Here is a 24,780-nt window from a genome sequence, read left to right as displayed (position 1 = left end):
AATCAGCAGGTACTGACCACCGTGCATCATTAACACCCTGCTGCTATTAAGTCCTGCTCTTTTTCAGCCATCACACAATTTAATTGTTATATGTTGGTCCCTTTCCCTGCTTTTAACACATAAGCATTAAAAACTGCCTGTTTGCTTACTGCCTAATATATGATACTACTTCACCTGAGGGTGGTACTAATGTTATGGCTGATCAGTTTTTCACCTGTGGAGAATAATACTAAAACTTTATTTATATAGCAAATTGCATTACACTAAAATGCAGCTCAAAGTGCTGTACATACAAACAGGTGAACTGAAACCCAAGTAAAATCTCGACAAGAAATAAAAGTAAATTAGTTAAATTACGATTATTAAGAAAAATTAAGACATTAACCTTTTAGGTAAGACAATAAAAACACTAAATTAAAGTTATGTAGAAATGTAATACATAGCTGCAAAAAAGGGCATACAAATTAAAAAGTTGTAGCCATAAGATTTTAAAATAAATCAATTAAATAGAAATATACTAGTTCATTGAAAAGCTACTTTATTTCAGTAACTCAGTACAAAAATTCAGTTCAACTCATATTATATAGATGTAGTATTATATATATATGCATTTAAGCATTTATTATTTCTTTTAATTGTTGATTGTGGCTTATAGCAAATAAAAACCCAAAAATCAGAGCATCAGAAATTGTAAATATTATATAAGACTAATTGGTACTTAAAATAATTACGATTATTAGGTAAAATTAAGTAATTGACAACTAAGACCTTAAGCAGCTTGGACTGTGTGTCTCTCCAGTCTTCCTCCAGACTGACAACTTTTATGGGGATGCAGATTTCATTTTCCAGCAGGACTTATCTAATCAGTTACATTTCTTTGGCACAAAAAACAAAATGCTGCTGCTTCTCCACTTCTCTTCTTATTAACTGTGGATGGTACTAATGTTATGGCTGATCTGTTTTTTTTTTTTCTTTTTTTTTTGGATGTTTTTGACTGATAATTTAAAACCAATTGATTTTTTTTATATTGCATCTATCCTGATTAACAAATCTATATAAATCTGACTAGACAGACTGACCGCCAAAACTCTACACCCTCAAAAACACCGTAATCAGGTCTAGACTGACACATTTCTCGCATGATAGGTGAAGAAACAAGCATAACACAGCCTTATTTTCAGCACAGTCTAAATCACCACACTGTGACTTCCTCGCTCACAGTCTCTCACAGTGCATTTCAGCTTCAATTAGCCTCCATTTCACCCAGCAGAGTTTCATAAGCACATCTGGATACAGTATGATTCCGCTACAGGATTGAGGGGAGTGAATCCAATTCAGCATGCAAAGGCATGACTGGCAGGAGCAAATCCTAACTCCTCGTGCCACCATGGTGATTTGATTCACTAGCAAATAATGCAAGACAAGGAAAAAATATATATAAAAAGCCTCTGAATAAATCCAGCAGCATAGGTCTGGTGCTGCAGCAGGAAGGTGGATGAGGAGAGGTTGAGGACGTGTCTGCTTAGGGTGAGGTTTACGAAAATTATCTTCACTTCAAGTATCTACTACTGACTTTATCAGTTGTGCATACATAAAATCATTACTAATCGTTACATCGCCAAGCATCACTACCTCAGTGTTACTCACCTTTCATATTTAAACACTTTTTACCCTGGCTAGCACTGCTGGAACAGCATTGGCATTAGCTGGTAATCCCGCTAAGCGCTTGCTCTTTCGCCATTCATAGGCGCATATTATCAGCTTGTAGCCTGCTGCTAATCCCGGCTGCTAAGCACTGCTGGAACAGCACTAGCATTAGCTGCTAACCCCGCTAAGCACTTGCTCTTTTGCCATTCATTCATCGGAGAGTATTTCTGGCCTGAAGTCTGAGTGTTTACTGTGTTAAAACAAGCTACGTGGTACAAACTGCTAGCTAATATCGCCCTGGATTAACAGAACACTCAGGGTTTCTTAGTGTAGCACTGTCAAGCGCCATTTGCTAGTGCTAGCGGTTAGCCATTAATATTAATGCTGCTGCACCTAGCCTTACCGGAAATCTGAGCTTACTGTAAATATACTGAACAGCTTTACTCACTCTCAAATAAAATAAACAGTTTTCAGGAGTGAAATCTGTGTAGATTAACATCCAGCACTTTTCACATTTCACTTCAAAAATGTTTTTTTTTTTTTTTAAGAATTACAGTTTTGTTTACTTAGCTTAGCGTTACGTAACGTAGTTAGCCCACCCCACAACCCCTCAGCGGTGAGACTTGCTGAATTAGAAGGAAAACATGCAGACACCCCTGTTCCTTACTAGTATCGCATAATGAGTCTTATAATCCGGTGTTACCTATGTTTGAAAATAGCCCAACAATAGACGTTTATTGATAGTGCTCCTTATCATCCAGTGCTACTTACAGTGCGAAAAATGTGATATTAGAATTTAACTGATTATTCTATGTGAATAATGACGTTCCTGTAAAACTAGACTTACTTGTTTGATCTTGTTTTGAACAAATATCTTTTGTTTGTACAATTACAACACTAGTTCTTTGAAAACCTCTTTTCACATGAAAACAAATCCTGTTATTGTCAATCGAACTGAATCAATGAGAGAAATCGGTGATGATACTCCGCTCTCGTATCTGCTGAGCTGTACTGTACAGCTTGATCCACCCCACCGTGCTGCATCTCTATTTACCAGCTGCAGGAATCTGCTCCTGTGCATTGTTTCAATACAAACTCTGCAATTACCCACAGCGGATAAACACTCGGCGAGTGAGACTCAGTCACAGCGCAAAGCAACGCTCAAACATCTGTGCTGAGCCTGAAACTCTCCCCCGTGCAGAAGAATAAAGCAAATAAAACTGCCTCATTTTAATCTTCTGAAGATTCTGATTCTCTCCCAGAAGCGGCAGGAGGAGGGAAAACAGAAGCACCGGTGATGGAAACGACCGACACGGGCGAGCTGTGATGTTCTTAGGTTTCCTAAAGGCTTCAGAGCTTCACTGATTGAAGACGAATTGCTCAATTACTGTCTGGACTAGAGTGAGATTCACACATACAGGTTTTGGACAATGAAACTGAAACACCTGGTTTTAGAGCACAATAATTTATTGTGGTGACGGACAGTTCTGGTGGAAACAGGAGAGTTGTGGTGCACATTGAATTCTGCCGTGATTTGATCAGCCGTGGTTTTGTGTTTTTTGGATACAATCCGGATTAGCACCCGAACATCCCTTTCAGACAGCTTCCTCTTACAGCATCCACAGTTAATCCTGTTGGATGTGGTTGGTCCTTCTTGGTGGTATGCTGACATTACCCTGGATACCGTGGCTCTTGATGCATCACAAAGACTTGCTGTCTTGGTCACAGATGCTCCAGCAAGACCTGCACCAACAATTTGTCCTCTTTTGAACTCTGGTATGTCACCCATAATGTTGTGTGCATTGCAATATTTTGAGCAGAACTGTGCTCTTACCCTGATAATTGAACCTTCACACTCTGCTCTTACTGGTGCAATGTGCAATTAATGAAGATTGAACACCAGGCTGCTCCAATTTAGCCATTAATCCTTCCACACTAAAATGACAACTGTTTCAGTTTCATTGTCCAACCCCTGTATGTGTTCAGAGGACACCACCCCTGTCAAACACGCACACTTACAATGGTTTACAGACCATAATGAACAACTAGTAATAAATGTGGGAGTGTCCTGACCTGTCCGCCTTAAAAAATTATTAGTAAAGTAAATAATTTTAATTTAAGATGTTTGATCAGCTGTACATTTTTAGTTGCATTATGCACCCATCAGCTACTAATAACTAATAACTTTATGACCATCTCCTTGTTTCTAAAACACCAATTACTCATTCTTTCAGCTCCACTGATCATTTAGGACACTACTATAATTACAGTCTGTAGTCCTGTAGTATCTGTTTCTCTGTACACTTAATTATCCCCCTCTTCTCACCCTGTTGAGAAAAACACCACAGAGCAGCTGCTATTATTTTAGAGATCAATCAAAATTCAGAGACGATAAAGAAAAAAAAATGTGTACTTACTGAAAGTATTTTTGTTAGCATTTTACATAGGCAGACTTTTTTTTCACATTATTTGTATATTTGTATTATATATTATTTTACACAAAATCAAGTGTGATTACAAATTTTTCTTAGCCACGCCCACATGTCCCAGGCCAAGGAGTGTCTCAGACCAACTTTATTTAAAAACTAAAAAAAAAAGTATACAAAAACTATATATCATGATAATTAGTTTTCTTGAAATTAGTCTATTTTGTAAAATGTTTCCTATTTAATGTCTATATTTGCATTGTTTGCAGATTACATGCACTAAATATGCTGTACTTAATTTTTTTTTTACAGCAGATTTTTGTTACTACATTATTTTTGTTTTTTATTTGTGCTTATATATATATATATATATATATATATATATATATATATATATATATATATATATATATATATATATATATATATATATATAAAATGCTAAACAAAATTATAGAGCCTTGGTAAGTTTTCTTGTTTCTACAGAATGTACGACACTCATTTATACTAAATGATACTTGAAGGTTAACTTTTTTGCAGTAGTATATTCTTGAAGTGCATTTTTTAAAAACTTAGTCAATTATATTATTGCAAAAGAATTGTTAAAAAAAAAAAAAGATGTGGTCATAATGTTATGATTGCTTAGTGTACTACTTTTCCACATGACCTCATTTTGTGTTATTTTCCACTGTATTTAAGCATGCAAACTCCAAATGGTTAAAACGACCATCACCTATATGCTTGTTCTGAAAATATCCTAGCCTTTTTTTGTGTTTTTAAGCCAAAGTCCACAAGTAAGATGACTCAATTATGTTGCTGACATACAATAATTGACAGTACTAATTGGAGTCTTATTATGAGCTGATTATAATTAGGCGTTTATAGCATGGGTGTAAAAAACCTGAAATGTGCTTTGAGAAGACGAAGACAAAAACAACAATGCATAATGCACCAAACAACTTTCTGCTCTTACCCGGGGAAGAATTACCACCATATGGAGAAGAACATAGGGACGGCTGATGCACCATCTCTCAGACGTCCATTTATTTATTATATATTTATCTATTTTAAAGCAAAAGGAGTATGTGCAGATTTTCCGAATATTAAATTAAAAAGTATAGTAACTCACCCCAGACACGACCAGCTCTCCTCCCAGGTTCTGCACTTCGGCCTTCACCTTGCTGCAGATGTTGAGCTGGTGGCAGTAGAGCGCGATACGCTGCAGGTAGGCCAGCAGGTCCTGCTTACAGGTGGAATCGGGACACTGCGGGACACAGAAAAAGAGAGAGACGGCAAACAAATAAATTAGACATCATGTCTTGTATCTGGATGAATGACTGCTGGACCCGGCCTTTTTTTTTTCCCTTGCAGAAGGAGATATTTCAGCAGCCCCGGCCCTGAACCAGAGAGTGGCAGATTCTGATTTGGCTAATGGCATTCTGATACCTCCACTGTGCCCTTGAGCAAGCCACTCAATCTCATATTGCTCCGGGGGGCAGTGTCCCTAATGCTTGTGACCCCGGGCAAAACAAGAAGCTCAGCCACACAGTACTGCTGCTACTGATAGCTCTGCTCAGAGCACTGCCTGAGCTGCTAATGCTGGAAAACACGTGATGATGGCTTCAATCTCTTAGCTTTATAGAAATTAAACTAAAATTAGAGTTTATATAGTAGAGAGCACAGGCGAAATCAAATTTGCTTACTTATTTGGAAGTCCTGCCCACAACAAGTGCATCTCAGACTGACTTTATTAAGGTAACTACTGCTATTGGCGCTATTTCTCAAAATACCACTACTGACACTCCAGCTCAAAGTAACAGAATTGACAATTCTACTACTATTGCAAAAAGACTATGATCAAAAATGATATGACCAAAATTTATATTTTTTATACGTTTGTGACTTACTGTACTGTCAGAGTACATATAATATAAAACTAAGGTTTTAAATTAAGGCTTTAATTACTATTGGGTTTACTTTGTCCCACAAAATTGTACAATATATGAAGAAATCTGACTTTATTAGCAGAAAAACAGCTGAAGAATGTAACCAATAGATCTTAAAAAGAGAGATACGCCAACAACTTTAACGCGGCTTCTTTTACAAAATGAAATATTTAAAATAGATCTATAAACACTATAACCTACAATACGTTGACCTAAATACTCAAATATTTCTCAAAAGCACTATTGCACAAGTACGACAAGTTTAATATCAATTTACAATGTTATTTTTGAAGCCATGAGAGGCATTACATTATTAGATTTACCCACAATTCCCTTTTTTCTCCAGTTAAATAAATTCAGTTCAGTGTGAATTAAAATTCTACTTCAAGCAACAATATATATATATATATATATATATATATATATATATATATATATATATATATATATATATATATATATATATATATATATATATACACACATATACACACATATATACACACACACACATACATACATATATGGGGGAAGAGAGGACAGTAGTTTGCTGCTGTTTCTCTATCTTATTTAGATAAAAACACTCATATTGCAAGGAACAGCAGCAGGGGCTTCACAGATAAAGTGCTGTTCTCATTTCTCTCCAGGCAAGACAGATCTCTGACTCCACAGAGCTGAGCTACTGTCACTCCAGTGTGTTAGCTTGTTAGGCTAAATGGCTAGTGTTAGCTAGCAAGCTGTACTAGTATGCATTTTTTGTTTGGCAGTGCAGTTCATGTGACAAATGCCACTACTTTCTACTACTAACATTGAAGCAACAACCAGTGACGTTTTTTCAAGCAAAAGTACTGTTTTCAGCTACCTCTACAGTAGTATAGATTTTCTCCATTGATAAACTGAAACAAAAAGATTGTAAACCAAATTTCCATTACTTTTCCAAAACTTATCCAGACCTATGAATATGAACCCTGGGGTATGACCTTTCTTCAATGTTGAGAAACTTAATAATTATATTTCTATTGTAAATGGAGATGTTTCTATTGTGAGAAGCATATGTCGTAAATAGATAGATCTCATCATTAGTCAAGCTTTGTACCAGAAGTTACAATAAATGAAAAATGTCTGGATTGGATGGAACCAAGCAAAACATGCATTAAATTCATCCTTAAACAGAAGATATTCACACTGTTCACAATATAGGAGTACCACTACATGGAGGCTTATGTCGCCTGACAGCGCAACAATAAGGAACCCTGAATGTTCAGGAAAACCAGGGTAAGAGTAGCTAGCGGTTTGTCCCTCAATGCTTGTTCTAACACAGAAAACGCACAGACTACAGTCGAATATACTCCCCTCTGAACAACGAAAGAGCTAGCACAGTTAGCTGCTAATGCTAATACTGCTTCAGCAGCGCTAGCCAGCGTTAGCAGGAGGCTAGAGGCTGATAACACTCACCTCTGAATGGCTAATGCTAATGCTGCTCCAGCAGTGCTAGCTGGGTCAGCATTATTGTCTGAAGAGCAAACTAGTGACTTGTATTTGGAACGGAAACACCTAAAATTATCAGTGTAATTCCATTCAAACTGTAGATCAAGTGTGCAACAACAAACAACAAAAAAACCTTTCAGTGCTCATTTTAGGAAAAAAAAAAAAAGGTAGAGCCTATGTTCATGCAATTATCACTTTTTTATTTTCCTTGGATTAAAACATTCAAACATGAATTTTCATGGTCCAAACCATGATGGAAAATGAAATGACTTTTTGTATTAGTGTCACATCTCTAATACAAACCAGTATATTTAAAACAAACACTAAAATAACACTAAAATCTAAAATACCTTCCAATATCTCCTTTCACGTTCTGTAGAGCTAAGCTACAGATGTTATTACTATTGATACAGCAAGTGTTTCCACACTCCTGAGTCTCACTACACACATGATTTTAATCGATCGCATCGTATCTGGCAGACTAAACATCGATACCTCCACAGTGTTCCTGTGTGTCCAGATAAGATCTCCCCAGCACCATACAGCACCTGTGCATTTAGAAGCACTTAAAGCACTGGTGCAAACAGCCCAGGCTCTGGGCACTTATTTATAATTTAACCAGCCACCCAACTGTGTCTTTATTCCATTTGAGAGGGTCTTGTCGAGATAAAACATTTGGAAAAATACAACATTTCCAGCATTTTGAACAATAAGCTGTGTGTAAAGCCTTTGCTTAAATCGCTGTGGGCTGGGAAAGTGCCGAGATTCCATATACATAATTAATTCTGTGAAGCGAAATGCACCGAGCGCAATCTTCTAAACTTCGTGAAGCGAGAGGGGTGCAGGCAGAGGCCTCTGTGTGTGCTTGGTATGCTGTATTGAACTCGAAGGAGAATTAAAACAAACAAAAAAAAAAAAGCCAGAGAGCACAACCTGCACAACCAGCCGTTCATTAAATATGATCCACAGGATCTCCCAGCGAGCTCCCAAATCAAAGAGTGCTTTCTGGAAACACTTAATGAACAGCCTTTAAAGCTTAATCACCATTAAAGAATACTCTTCAGAGGACGCACAGGACACTCAGGAGTGCAGATCTTTAATGTAGTGGAAGTGTTGTTACGTTAAAAGCTAAACGTTAAATGTTAATTCAGATACACTTAAAGCAACACTACACCTTATAGCAGCAGAATCAGGTTGAGGGGAGACTCACTAATAGGGAAGCATAATAGTGTCTTGATTATTCCAAGTATTTTTTCCTAAGCCATTTTGGAGAAATTCTATAGGTACATTAACCAAGAAATACTGATTATATAAATCTCTGGAAAAAAATAAAAAATAAAAGACCACTTGATTTAGCTATTTATAGGTTTATGTTTGAGTAAAATGAACTTTTTTGTTTTATTCTATAAACTACAGACAACATTTCTCCCAAATTCCAAATAAAAATATTGTCATTTAGAGCATTTATTAGCAAAAAACAAAATGTCTAAAATAACAAAAAATATAGAGTTTCAGACCTCAAATAATGCAAAGAAAACAAAAGTTCATATTCATAAAGTTTATGAGTTCAGAAATCAATATTTGGTGGAATAACCCTGGTTTTTAATCACAGTTTTCATGCATCTTGGCATCATGTTCTCCTCCACCAGTCTTACACACTGCTTTTGGATAACTTTATGCCTTTACTCCTAGTTCACAAATTCAAGCAGTTCAGTTTGGTTTGATATCTTGTGATCATCCATCTTCCTCTTGATTATATTCCAGAGGTTTTCAATTTGGTAAAATCAAAGAAACTGTTCTTTTTTAAGTGGTCTCTATTTTTTTTCACCAGAGCTGTATATATATTTATATCATCAGCTACATTAACAATACCATGTATTTATTAAGTTATCGCTAATAACCAATTACTTTTTTTTTCAATGCCATTTTGGGGCATTTCTATTGGTCTGTTGATCAAAAAATACTGATACAATGCCAGATTCAATGCTTTCCTTCATTTAATTTATTTTCTACATTGTAGATTAATATTAAAGACAGTTAAGGGACACATTTAGAATTATGTAGTAATCATTAAAAAAATGTTAGTCCTCCACCTGACTCAATCCCCTGATCTAAACCTGATTAACTGAGATTGGGGTGATTTGAGGTGATTTAATTGGGATGAGCTGGAGCTTCACAGCGTGAAGAAAAAGCAGCAACTATTGTTCAGCACCTCCAGGAACTCCTTCCTTCAAGATGCTGAGAAAACTATTCCAGGTGACTCTCCCTCATGAAGACACTGAGATTAAAATTAAAACCAAGAGTGTGCAGATCTGTCCTCAAAGATAAATGCGATACTTAAAACATATTCTGGTTTGTTTAACACGTTTTAAGTACTAAATAATGTAGTATTTGTTCCTATATAGTTTAAATATAATCTTCATTATTATTAAATACTAAATTTAAAACGTAAGTTAAACCAACAGTGGACAGTAGTCCATGCAAACGAGCAAGATAAGATATTATAACCATATTCACTGCAGTAGACTCTGCCCACATGAATAACTAGAATAAGGGGAAAAAGAGAAAGATTGAGAAAGAGCGAGAGAAATAAAGTGCAAGGTCAGTTCGTACTTCATGCAAATTTCAGAACTGGCATTTGACCATTTTATTTCCAGGAAGTTGTGGCTGTTAATTTTACGAGCTTGCCAAGATGCTGGAGGGTTTATGACCGAAATTCCTTTAACGACATTCAATCCCAAATCTGCGCCGAGCAATGAGTCTCCGCTAAAACGACGGCGGCGCTCCATTCCAGGAGGAAGCCAGAAAAATGAAATAAGTAAATGAATTATACATAACGGCCTTCACAGCCTGCTTCTCCCGCTGCAGCCCTGCTGCCCGCCTGACAGGGTGGTTTTACGGCTCACGCCAGAAGGAAAAAGCTCCGCTAACATAAAGAGCCAGCCTTCTATATGAAACAATGCAACTGCATCTAAACGGAGCCTGTTCAACTTAATGACTGGGTATAAAGAAATGCCTACAACGGCAAACATGCCTGGCAATTAAACCTGTACGAGGATTGGGGGAGTGGGGTGGGCCTGGGGGGTTAAGTTAATGCTGATGTCAACTCCATTCCGTTATTAGAAACTGTGGCTATACTCAGGATAACTCATATATTCTATAAGATCCAGAACAGCAGGAGTCTTTACTGTATTTTAGCCAATAAATCTCAGCCCTAACTCTACAGCGGAAGTTCAGTAAGGTCAATATACCTTTAAATGTTTTAGAAAATAAATCTTAATAAATCAGTTTTAGCTTTTAATTAAATTTAGATTTATTTCTTTTATTTAATAATGATTACTTATGAACTCTACTGAACTACTACTTACTATGTAGCACTGTGAGCTGCTCAAGTGTGAAAGAAGCTTTATTTTTACATATTATAAATGGTATCCTGGTTACACTAAATCTACAGTGGAAGTTGTGTCATTCCTTTAAAGGTCGATACATCTTTAAAATGTTTTAAAAACACAGCTCAATAAATCTGTTAAGTTTTTTAACTAAATATTTATTGTTTTATTCATTTCTCTTTGCGTCGTGACTTTTTATGCAATTTGTCTTAGTTTGCCTACTTCTTTTAATTTAGATGCATTTATTTAATTTTATAAAGAAGTACTTATGAATTCTACTATGTTTTACTACTTTGCACTGTAAGCAGCTCAAGTATAAAAGAAGCTACGATTTTGCAGATTAAAAATAGTATTGTTAGATATAAAATTACTGTTTAAATGTTTAACCCATTTCTAAATACTGATACCAAATTCAAAATTAAAATCAGATTAATCGAGTGAGCATGTCCTCACTGTCAGTGTATAGTCACAATCCCTGTTTCTTTTGTGTTTTTACTTTAAAAAGCTGTTCTATCCAAACCCTTTTCTAGTAGAGATTACTTAACCCATACGAGCCAATTTTCTTATTGATGAAAAACAATATTTTAAGGTTTAAATCCTGATAGAACATAAATGATGTTTCTTGTATTTTAACAGTTTGTTTAAAGTATTTACATTGTTAAATGGTTGGAACAGATCTGTAAAAGCAAAAAGTACACTTTTAAAAGGCGCTACATTCATTTGCTGAAGTAACCATAAAGCACACCTACAATCTGTAGTTATTAGGGGTGTGACGAGATCTCGCAAGATTAAAACTGATGATATTTCTCGTCAGGCTTAAACCTCTCTCGCGGGGCAAAAAAAACAGTTAAGTGTGGAATTTTTAAGAGGGATCTGGCAACCCAGTAGCGATAGCGATAGAGTATGATGGCTGAGCAGTGAGAGCAGCTCTCAGCAGAAGAGGAAAATTCAGGCATTTGTATAGAAGATGCCTCTGCTACTTTTAAGTTGTATGTCTGGCTGCATTTTGGCTCCAGTGAAAACAATAAACGGTAACAGTGACCAACAAGACACAAACCATATGTAAATACTGTAAGTAAATCCTACACGTGACTGTTTCATAGGCAGCTGTACTAATCCCTTAGCTCTGTACTGTATTTAAAAAATGTTCTGTCTCTGTTTGCACTTCAAGCATAGTCTTAATATGACTGGTTATGGTTCTGCATAGTTAAATTACAAGAGATTTAGTAGAAAAAAAACACAAACCATAGGCCTAATATGACTGGTTGTGGTTTGCACTTATTGTTTGCGCTATATAAGACCTAGAAAAGTTTTATTATTTTTTTATTCTTATTTCTATTTCTTATAGAATCAATGTGTGAGAGAAACCAGTCTGTTAAGTTTGCGTTATATGATTTTGTCAGATAAAACTCTAGTTTTCAAGCTATTTTTCCATTTTTGACGTTTTCTTAAAATAAAAAAAATGAAATCTCGTCTCATTCTCGTGAACCCAATATCGTGTCTCGTCTCGTGATATTAGTGTCTCATCAAATCTCTAGTAGTTATATATGATCAAATGAATTAAAACAGATTGACAATTTCTTGTAGAGATGCTCAGGATGTTCAGTATATATCACATTTATAGCACTATGTGCTCTTTTGGGTTAAAGGTAGTGAAAGGACTGAAAGTGTAGATTCAGCACTCTGAACAGAACCCCTCCCCCCCATTCATTTCAATGAGCTATGAAGTTGAAATGATAGAAACGATGGAATATGAAATTACAGTGTGATTTTATTAGGGTTAAGGACAACTTGGGGAGTGATCTGGTAGCCTGAGTGTGCTGAGGTCTGCACCATGTCCTCGACCCTCACCTTCACCACCACCTTGAGTTAATGCTGATGTGGTGAAATGTTTTTCATTATTTGAAACACTAGTGATTTTCAGGACAACTCTTCTATAAAATCCTGTATCCATGTGTAGTAGTTACATTAGACCTTGTATTTTAATCACTTGTGTACTTTAGCTTTTACACAGATATTCTAAATGTCATTAGACAGGAAATAATAAGTGTTTTTTTCAAGCTGGATTACTCGCTGATGGTTGATGACAGGTTGATGGAGTGTTGCAGATTGATATGATGCGTTTTGTTTATATACTATAGATTTGGAATAAAGTGGCAATGCTAACAAACAATCATCAGCAGTGTTTGAATGGTTTGCAGTTTAGCAACAATGCTAACAACAGTCTTTGATAGGCTTGGACCATGTTAGCCACAATCCTGACTGTGGTTCTGATCTAGATTACACACAGACAGCTGAAGACAAGACGATGACGCTGATAATATTTTTAACCTGTGTGTGGTTGGTGTGGTGCAGTGGATAACACTTCTCCCTTCCAGTGAGCTTCCAAACCATGCGGAAGACTAGGGTTCAATTCCTGTTCTGGGTGACGAAGCTTTATAAAGCAGGTTTGCTACTATGCTAATACCCAGGCAAAGCCACAGTGCTAACAGACAGAGCAGGTGGCTTTGGCTGGATCTTAGCAATACTAACTGTCTTACTGAGCTGGATTACTCACTGATAGTTTGTGACAAAGTATAAGAACCCTGAATTCATTTCTGGGCTATCTACAGTAATATTTTAATAGAGTAAACTACGGTTCCTTTTCTTTGGTAATAAGTGAGCATACATGGTATAATAGCTACACATTTTTGTAGCATGCTACAAAGAGAAACAGTTTTCCGTTGCAACCACAATCAGCGACAAGACAAAACCTCTCTCTTCTTCTTAAGCTTTTTAATCCACTTAAACTCAGTAAGGTAGTGAAATGACTGAAAGTGTAGACTCAGCACTTTGAACAGAACTTCCTCCATACATTTCAATGAGCTATGAAATAGAAATGATAGAAATGATGGAATATGAAAATTACAGCATGATTTTATTAGGGTTAAGGACGACTCTGGGAGTGATCAGGTGGCTTGTGTGTGATGAGGTCTGCACCATGTCCTCGACCCTCACCTTCACCACCACCTTTCAAAAGCCTCGCTCTGCTCCCACCATCATTAATATAAAACACTACATTATATCCATCAACCGCTGCCTGCAGAGCCCAGGAGAGAGAGAGAGAGAGAGAGAGAGAGATGAGAGGAATAGAGTGAAGAAGAGGAGGACAAAATGGGAGAAAGAAAGAAGGCAAAAAAAGAGCGAGAGGGAGAACAAAAAGAAAGGCAGGAAATGATAATGAAGAAAGGGTGAAGGAGAGAGGGAAATGGATAGAGAAGGAGAGAGAGAGAGAGAGAGAGAAACTGGGTGAAAAAGGAGTGAGAAAAAGTAGAGAGATAGAGGTGAGGAAGAGCATACTAGAGAAAGAGAGAGTGAACAAAATGATGAGGGGTAAAAAGAGGGCAAAAACTAAGAGAGAAGACCAAAGTGATGAGAGGGGATAAAAGTATAGAGAGATGAAAAGAGAGCAAGAAATGGGAAAGAGAGGGAGTGAAAGAGAGGGGATAAGAATAGGAGAGAAGAGCAAAACAGAGAGAGAGAGAGAGAGAGAGAGAGAGAGAGAGCGCGAGAAAGAGAGGGTGGGGGAGAGGGAGTAAGAGAGGGGATAATTATTAAAAGAGAGGAAATAAAAGTACAGAGAGATAAAGAAAGAGCAAGAGGTGAAAAGAGGGAGAGAGGGGATAAGAAAGGGAGAAAAGAGAGAGGGAGAAAACGGCAAGGGAGAGGGAGGGGATAAGAGTACAGAGACGGAGAGAGAGCAAGAGGGGAGAAATACAGAGAGACAGGGGTAAGAAAGAACAGATTGAAAGTGAGAGAGGGTAAACAAGGAGAGACTGAAAGAGAGGAGAGAAATAGAGAGAAGAGAGACTAAGAGGAGAAAGATACACAGAGAATGAGAGAGAATGAAAGAGTTGCACAGAGAGAACGCAAAAATTGAGAGATGCGAAAAGTGAATGAGAGAAAGTGAGATTAGGATGAGAGAGAGGGGGACAGAAAGAGAGAGAGAGTGCTGGAGAGAGGGATGGAGCAGAGGAGGATAAGAGAGCGGAGGAACAGCGCCCTGTTAAAATGAAACCTCGTAAGCATACTAATGAGGGGCAGCGCTGCTCAGACCAGTGAAAGCTCCGCTTGTGCTCACGTTCAGCTGCTGGATTCAGCCACAGGAAAGACACTACGGCCAGTACACGATGAGCACACCGCAAAACAACACCGGCCAATCAGCACGCTCTACCGCTGCAGAGGAAGGGAGGAGGCACTGGTTTACGATATTTCAAGATCACCTAAACCTGCAGCTACACACCACTAAACTTGGAACACAAATAATAACCACAGAACTTAGTCTAACACATGCAGTGGCTTCAATCAGTAAAATCAACTATCAGCGAGTAATCCAGCTCAGAAAAACAGCTAACCCACACCAGGCCTACAGAGTCCAGCTGTAAGCCTTACAACTATCCACTAGAACATTGCTGAGGTCCAGCTTTTAGCGTCTCCACTAACCTGCCTATTTGGCTTCACCTTCTGAGCTTTTGACGGCTTGTTATACTAGAACTGTAGGCTGACAACTTCAGATACTGAGATACACTGATGCACACCAAATGTGGTGGGTTTTTACGATTCATATATAGATTGGAATTTTTTTTTTTGCACTATAAAATCCTAATTAAATTGATTTTACCAAAAATCATCAGTGCTCCTTATGTATGAATTCTATTATTCAGGTATTAAGGAGCAGTAAAGTCACTCTGCTGAAGTACAGCGTAATACAGGAGTTTCAGTTTAGAACTCCAGCAGTTAGCTGCTAACCGCACTAGCTCTATTGCCAATCAAAGTGAGTATTAATTGGCCTGTAGCCTGCTGCTAACGCCAGCTAGCACTGCTGAAGCAGAATTAGCATTAGCTGCTAACCGTGCTAAACGCTTGCTCTTTCACCACAGACGTGAGTATTAACGGCCTGTAGTCTGCATGTTTACCGTGTTAAACCAAGCTATGCTAGATGAACCGCTAGATAATATCGCCCAGGCTTACCGGAACTACACAAAATTAAGAAATTAACCGTGATATATATTAGTTAAGTGACCAACTGCACTAACTAAGCAAAAATCTATTATTTTCGGTTTAGCATTTTATTTTTTCTTAATGTGAATTTGGTGTCAGTCTTTTTTTTTATATCGCATCAAAACTTCATGAGGAATGAACCAATAGAAATGCTTTAAAATGTGTGGAAATAAAATAATTGTACACTAACTTCCATTGAAAGTTTTGACAGTCCTGTAAAAGTATGAGTCAGTCCCAATTTCAGATATACAACAGTTGGGCATCTTTGTGATAAATGGTCAATTTAATCAAAGTACTGATTGGATACATCGTTTAACTGATTAACTGATTTTTCACATTTTTCATTCCAGCTCATTCATTTCAGGTTATTTTATTTCACTCTTGCACTTCTGTAAACTGAAGAAAATCATTCTTTTCTGAGAATATTTCCACATTCTCAGAAAAGAAGAAGTCATCACACTGTCACTGGGGTGCTTCTCTCGAGGGTACATCTTCAGTACCTCTGCTTACGGAACAATTCAGACGAATTCCTTCCTATTTGTTTAAGCTGCACCGTCTCAAGACGCCCTCAAAGGCAGGCTTTTTATTTTCTATTCCGTTTATGAACAGATATAAATATCTGCTTGTTTCTCCTGAGGACGTGAATCTAGTTTAGACACAATTAGACCTTAAGAACCGCACGGCACCTCTGAGGCCACGCTGAGATTGTTTGTAGCTCAGGGAAAAGAATATGTACCTGTAACATTACCTTACTGTTTCTAAATGTGGCACAACACTATTCTGCTTCTAAGGTTTGAAACGGTTTTTAAAGGAACGGCACTGAAGAACCACTTTTGGTTGAATTAAGAACAATGTTTGTAGCAGAGAAGAACCTCTTACAGTTGATTTTACTCTCGAGTGTCTTTATATTTGCATCTGCTACAAAAAAAAATGTTTTTCAATCCAAAAGTGGTTAAAAGAAAGAACCTTTTGAGGGCCAATACATGTCAAAAAAACTGAATATCAATATTTAAGTGTTTTTCTTTCCTTCTTTTATTGTTAACGATTATGGCTTAGAGCAAATTAAAATCCTAAAAATTGTCTCAGAAAATTTGAGACTTTAGACACTACAGGATCATCTAAAAATCATTAACCATCGAACCTCGAACTCTGTATAGTTTTTTGATTGTTGGGAAGACCTAATCAGCCTTAAATTTAGCATTGAAACAAGCTGAATAGAGATATTTAACTTGGCCTTTTTTCATTTAAAATTAATTTGCTTTACAGTTATTAGCAAATTTTACTGTGCATGTTGAGATAAAGGATTAACTGAGGCCGAACCTAATAAGATGTGAAATTCAGCACAATTATGGGAGTGCAAACCCACCAGACAGTTCTGGGAGAGCATTAGAGACTCCACACACTACAAGATCATCTTAAAATATAAAATTTTCCATCACCCTGAAATCGGGAGAGATTTTTGATTGTCGGAAAGAGCTAATCGGCCTAAAATTTTCCATTACAAAAGGCAGAATGGAGAAATGTAACTTGGCCTTTTTGCTTTTGCGTTTATACTTATTAGCTTATTATTTTTATTATTTTTACTAGGGATGTTAACAGGTGGGATACAAAAAAAAGAGGCCAAACCTTATAAGGGCTGAAATCTCTGAGGCATCCGATGAAATCCAGCACAAATATGGGAGTGTAAACCCACCAGACAGTTCAGGGAGAGCATTAGAGACTCCACACACTACAGGATCATCTGAAAATATAATTATTCACCATCACCCTGAAATCTGGAGAGTTTCTAATGGTCGGAAAGAGCTAATCTGCCTTAAATTAGGCATTAAAACAAGCAGAATGGAGAAGAATCTCACAGAAGAATCGCCTTTACAGTTAATAGCAATTTTTATTGTGGATGTCAACAGAGAGCATGAACTGACAAAAAAGCTAATAGATGAAATCTCTGTGGCACCTGATGAAATCCAGCATAAATATGGGAGTGTAAACCCACCAGACAGTTGAGGGAGCGCATTAGACACTCCACACACTACAGGGACATCTAAAAATATAATTATTTACTATCACCCTAAAATCTGTAGGGATTTCGATTGTTGGGAAGAACTAATCAGCCTTAAATTTGGCATTTGAAACAAGCAGAATGAAGAAAATTTACTTGGCCTTTTTGCTTTCAGAAGAATCTCCTTTATAGTTAATTTTTATTGTGGATGTCGACAGAGAGGATGAACTGATACAGAATCTAATAAGAGGTGAAATCACAACACTACAGGTTCATCTGAAAATATAATCATTTACCATCAACCTGGAATCTGGATTTCTATTGATTTTTGGGGGAAAAAAACTAATTGGCCTTACATTTGGCATAAAAACAAGCAGAATAGAGCGATTTAACTTGCCATTTTTACTTTTAGAAGAACCGCCTTTACAGATATAAGCAATTTTTATTGTGGATGTCGACAGGCAGGATAAACAGGCTGAACCTTGTGAGGGCTGAAATCTCTGTGGCACCTGATGAAATCCAGCACAAATATGGGAGTGCAAACCCACCAGACAGTTCTTACCATCACCCTGGAATCTGGAGAGATTTTTGATTTGTCGGAAAGAGCTAATGTCCCTCAAATTTGGCCCAATTATTATCCTGTAGCGAACAATTACTATGTGAGTAAGCAAAATAAACAGGTAGTGAACAGTACAGAGGTGCTCCCTTGACTGAAAGGAGGCAAACAAACTAAACAGTACTGGCCAGCACAAGGCTGTAGTTTTTTTTTTTTTTAAAAGAGAGGTGTTTCTCAAGGCTGAAGCTGAGTCCACTTAATTTATGTCCAAGCCACCCTCAAGGCTAATTCTGCATTCAGTCACCGTCCTCCCTCCCTCCCTCTCTCCCTCCTTCCCACCGTTCTGAAAAAGTGAGTAGCTGCAGCTCAGAGAGAGAGAGAGAGAGAGAGAGAGAGGAATGAAGGAAAAGTGCTGCTTCTGGAAAAGTTCACACAGATACGGCACAGGAACATGATTACTTACAGTGACCTTACAAGCCCATCTGTAGTACAACTGGAGATAGTGCTAGATGAAGTGGAGTCCATACAGCAAAAGCACGGCTGTGCTGAGTTCACTTCAAAGCTGAAATGAGTGCAGAATCAATATAGAACGTTTTGAGGATAACAAGCGATGGAAGGCTGCTGTTTGTCTGTTCTGTGCAGCGCAGCAATACCGGCTATATGCTGGGTATTTTATACATAATTGGGCTGATTCACGGTTTCTCCGGGACCGACTGTCTAGACGACTTATTTCTTAAATGAAAATGAGATGTAAAACAAACTCTGCGCTCATTACTCGTCTGAGAGCTTGTCTGAATGAACCTGTTGCTATAAATGGGCAGCGCAGCGCTGTGTAGCTGGTAAATGACAAATTAAATGCCAAGTCGCATTCGCTGTATACACTGACTGACTCAACGCAAGGTAATGCAGTGATGCACACAATACAAAGCCTCAAGGTATAAATTCATAAAAATGTATGAATGACACAGAATACTGTACTGTAATTCACAGAACATGGTGCACCACATTATAAAGCATATTATGAATGAACACTTATTTTCTTTCCTTTCTTTTTATACATAAGGCACACTAAATATAAGGCGCATTTGAAGTAACAATAGTAAGGAACAAGGGTGTCATGCTTCATGTTTCCCTTATAATTCAGCAGGTCTCACCGCATATATATATATATATATATATATATATATATATATATATATATATATATATATTAGGGGTGTCACGATTCTCTAAATCCTCGATTCGATTTCATTTTCGATTTGAGGGTCACGATTCGATTCGATTCTCGATTTTCTTGTTTTTTTTTCTTATTATTTTATGCCTCATAAAATTTAAATAATATATTTATTATTATTATTATTATTATAAATATTATAAATATTATTATTATTATTTATTAAGATATATATGGTAATGCCATCTAGTGACTTTTTTTGGTAGCAACAGTGTGCACTATTAAAACAAGCAGTTTATCAGAGCTGTGTGTGGATGGCTGGTGAAACTGCTCATTACATGAAGCTGCAGTTCTTCATCCAACCACTAGCAGCAGCAGCACAAGCCCCGCTCTCTTCACTCAGTCACTACTTCAGTACAGCCCAGCCACGGGCTACAGAGCTCAGCCAGTCCGTTTTTACTGTTTCTGTAAACAAATAAAGGTTTTAACCCCACTAACCGGATAATACAGCTCACTACAGTTCATCTTTCAGCCCAAGCAGCTAACAGCAGCAGGTTAGAACAGCCGACACGGAGGCACTGCTCGGATTACATTATAAACAGGTCAGTTAGCGCGCTGCTAACCTCAGGATGTTTATAACTACGGAGTTTAGTGGACACACCACGGCCGCCAGGTAAGTCTTTTAAAGGCTACTGAAGACTATTAAAGGCTATTAGAGTGTAACCCCTGGCTCCCAGGGGTTACAAGAGGTTATTGAAAGCATTATTGGGGGGCAGAAATCAGTACAGGCTGGTTAGATAAGTGATGTGGGTATTGTCTTATAAATATTTACACATAACTTATATCTCTCCTGAAAAGCTTTTATTTTAGTCAGAAACACGCTTGTGTTTACTTTATCTGAGAGAAAGATGTTTTTTTAATTCAATGGAAAGCAACAGGTGTAGTCAATTATAAGTTTAAGATTTTTAATCCACCTCACTGTGATCTATAGTCAGTGTTCTCAAGTCACACTGACACACGCATTTCAGCGAGTTCACACGCTCTCACCTGCGCGCACCCACCCCTCCGTTAGATACAGATACAAAACCTGCGCGCCCAACCCCCGCCCCCCCTCCCCCGTTGGACAGATAAAAACAGTGATCACACTCCCGCCGACTGCGCTCATGCAGTGGCTATCTCTATTTGAATGAATAGGATGCGCTGTGTTGGTGCCGCGCCATTTGCGTAGCGCGCTGCGCTATTTGCGTAGCGCGCGCGGGAGGGATCGTCGATCCTCTTTTTGACTTCGATACTCGAGATCGTGACCTCATTTCGATTCGATTTCGATAAAATATCGAGATCGTGACACCCCTAATATATATATATATATATATATATATATATATATATATATATATATATATATATATAAAATCTTTTAGTCAAACAATTTCTCTCCTGAAATCAATTTATTTGGGTGAGTAAAGTGTTTCCTTAGATTTCCATTTTTTTAGCATGGTTAGCAGCAGTGCTTAACGCTAGTAAATGTCGCCCGACTGTGCTACACTGAGGAACAATAAGAAACCCAGGGTGCTATCAGCTAGTGGTTCGTCCCAAGTAGCTTGTTTTAACACTATAAACATGCAGATTACAGTCCGATATATTCACCTCTGAAGGATGAAAGACCTAGCGCTGTGGTTATCAGCTAATGCTATTACTGCTCCAGCCTTGGTGCTGGAGAAACTTTACTGAAACTCCTTTATAATTACTCCTATACCTCAGCGGAGTAGTTTTACTCTTCCTTACAACATGACTGGTACAACTTAAACATAAAGCACACCAGATTATACGCACTGACAATTTTTGGAAAATTAAAGCAGCACTAGGTAGAATTTCCTTGATTTTTTAACTTTTTAAAGAAGTAAAATTACAGCTTGAAACTCACTGCAGCGCTGCATTGAGGTGTAATAGGAGGAATAGCGGTGCTCTCATGTCTGTGCCGGAGCTCCTCTGAGCTCAAACCAGACTCTGTAAGTTTTCCGAGGCGGCCGCAACCAACGCTCGCGAGAACTGCGACCTGCTTTCCGACCTTTAGTTCTAACAGTTCTACAAAGACTACTGGTTCATTCTTTACAAACTAACATACAGACACAGATACAGCTGGAAAGAGACCGAATATGTCTGTGAAAGCCAGAAAAGGAGAAACTAATCCGCCTGAAACATTTATTACACTCTACAACTGTAGGGGGAGCCCACGAGCACAAAATCTCAATCCTACCTAGCGAAGCTTTAAAGGATTTTAAGTGTGAAAAATACTGTAATTAGAATCATCATTGAAACTAGCAACAAAATGTAGAGAATTATCTTGGCCTTTGCATGAACCTAATCAGGGCTGAAATCTCTCATAGATCTGGGAGTGCAAACCCACCAGACAGTTGTGGGAGAGCAATGCAGACACATTTTTCAGACCAGCTTTCAGTTCAGCATTTCAGAATGTCTAAACCAGCCTTCGACAAACGTTTCCAGTGGGTGTGAATTGTTTTCACTTAGTTTTCTCCGGTTCTGGACATTTCCTCCTGCCACTGCTGGATGAATAACTCATCTACAGTCATAAGGATGTAAATGTGCTCTTCACAAAAAGACAGTGCTTCAAGATTTCATTGTCTGGCCTGCTGAATACAGAAGAGATGAGTATATTTTCAACTAATTCTCTCTCACTAAAACTCCAACAGTCTGAAAACCCCTCAGAGAAGATAAAAACTGAATGAAACACACTGGAAACCTCCACCAGTCAGAAAAGCTCCTAATAAAGAAGGTCCATCAGGTTTCAAACGGAAGAAACTATTATGCACCTCAACGTTAAGGACATCCTGCCATAATGAAAGCTGGAAGGTCAGAGCGCATCACTGGAAATGCCATGTGGCCTACCGAACAGCAGCATTAACAAGTGGGGGGTGTAGGACAGGGTCCACTACACTGCTATGACCTTTCCCCACATATCTCTGAGAGGAAAACCTTAACTGTCCATGCAGCATTCTAATGTAGTCCAGGACAGATACCATCAATGAGACTTGGGTGATAATGTGCTATCTTAGTAATAATAATCATGCTTAATCCAATACTTCCACTTAAATACCAATCCAATACTCCACTCCAAGTGAGGTCAGTAAGGTCATCCAACACCAGCAGATGACTTGTCTCTCCAAACCATGACTGATCATCAGTACATTTTACATTTCATTTGTAAATCAATGGAGCAGAGTCTGGGGGAAGAGTGGAGAGACACACAGTCCAAACTGCTCAAGGTCTAGTGTGAAGTTTCCACCAATCAGTGATGGTTTGGAGAGACATGTCATCTGCTGGTGTTGATCCACTGTGTTTTATTATCTAGTCTAAAGACAGTGCAGTGTTTTCCCAGAAAACCTTACAGCACTGAACTTTTATGGAGATGCGGATTTCATTTTCCAGCAGGACTTGGCACACTGCCCACACTGCCAAAAGCACCAATTGGTCTTATATAATATTCTAATTTTCTGAGACACTGAATTGTGGGTTTTCATTGGCTGTAGGCCATAATCATGAAGAAATAAAGGCTTAAAATAGATCACTTCTATATACGAAATAAGTTTCACATATTGAACTGAATTACTGAAATAAAGTAACTTTTTAATGATATTCTACTGTTTTGAGATGCACTATAATACACACAAACTCAGTAAGAAAGGCTATTAGGATGGTTTAGGGCACATATTATAGACTCCAGCACATACACACAGACACACACACACGCGCTCACTCTTCCAGGTCCTAATCCAAGCCAAATATCAGCCAATATCAGGAAGTTAAATGTCAAAAGATCCGCCTCTTGTTCTCGGCTCGTCCTGAAAGAAACACCAATTATGCTGAACACTGGTTTCATTTAAACTCTTTATTTTCTCCGGTCTAAAAGGGAGTCGGGGGGACGGATCATCCTAGCAGGACTGAATAGCTGCTGGCGACGAGCCAACTGCAGCAGACCTATTTTCATAAAGAAAAAGAAAGGAAAGTCAGGCAGTCAGCAGTATTTCCCCTCATGACTTTGCAGTGGCTCTGACATAAGGTGCATCTGCTGAAGACACAGAGCCAGAAGAGAGAGAGAGAGAGAGGGACTAAGATAAAGAGAGAGAGCAAGAGAGAAAGTGTGTGTGTGTGTGTGTAATAGAGTGAAAGAATCAGTGCGGGAGGCTGCGAGAGGTTTGGACACTCCATCTTCCATCACACCTGCTGGATTGCTGTCTGCTGACAGGGTGACCAGGGCCAAGACTGTATTTACAGGCACAGCAAACACAGCCCATAAAACACCAGCCACTGGACATCAGTGGACATGCCACCAATAAAACACACACACAATCTGTTCAATTCTCTTAGCTCATTGCTACACCCCTCTAATAGTCTGTAAACTGGGAAAAAAATAGAAATAAATGTGGATAAATATGCATAACACAACACTGAAAATATCACTAAATCTCGCTAACACACACACCTACATTGTACATCAGCTACCCTCACTATAAACAGGACAGACAGGTAATCTCTTTAAAGATTGGCGTGATCAGCTGAGCTAAGCATCATCTAGACCAAGCCAGCTTTACTGGAACAAGGCCAGGAAAACACTGAAGGACCACTTCCCACTACTCGCAATAATGGTCCAATAATAAAGAATGAGTAAGAGCTTCTTCCCACAGACTATCAGGATTCTCAATCTGGCTAATAATTAGGTTGTACATACAGTACATATAGCACAGAACAATGCACAAGACATGGGACAGCAGCAGTATGTAAACTGATTATCAAGTGTTACCTCATGGAATTTGTGTGGAGAAAAAAGGCACAGCACACAATCATCAAAAGCTCATTCCAACTGTGAAACATGGTGGAGGGAGCATCATGGTTTGGAGCTGCTTTGGTGCCTCAGGGTCTGGACGGATTGCAGTCATCAACGGAAAAATTAATTTCCAAATTTAACAAGACATTTTGCAGGAACACTTTCTATCTGACTATCTGTCCACCAACTGAAGCACAACAGAGGATGGATGATGCAACAGGACAATGACCCAGAACATAGAAGTAAATCAACAACTGAACGGCTTCAACAGA

The 24,780-nt window shown here is 38.1% G+C and overlaps 1 protein-coding gene across 1 annotated transcript in view; it reads right to left on the bottom strand.

Moving 5' to 3' along the window:
* ctnna1 (catenin (cadherin-associated protein), alpha 1) overlaps positions 1-24,780 on the bottom strand; it is a 268,835-nt gene that overhangs the window by 6,127 nt on the left and 237,928 nt on the right. Inside the window, exon 17 of the mRNA XM_049475253.1 lies at positions 5,203-5,337. Coding sequence (XP_049331210.1) covers positions 5,203-5,337 — 135 coding nt within the window. The remainder of the gene's footprint in view (positions 1-5,202; positions 5,338-24,780) is intronic.

This window comes from Astyanax mexicanus, chromosome 2 (genome assembly GCF_023375975.1).
Source record: "Astyanax mexicanus isolate ESR-SI-001 chromosome 2, AstMex3_surface, whole genome shotgun sequence".
Taxonomy (NCBI): Eukaryota; Metazoa; Chordata; class Actinopteri; order Characiformes; family Acestrorhamphidae; genus Astyanax; species Astyanax mexicanus.
The sequence above is the reverse complement of the archived record's forward strand: the minus strand, read 5'-3'. Positions and strand labels throughout refer to the sequence as shown.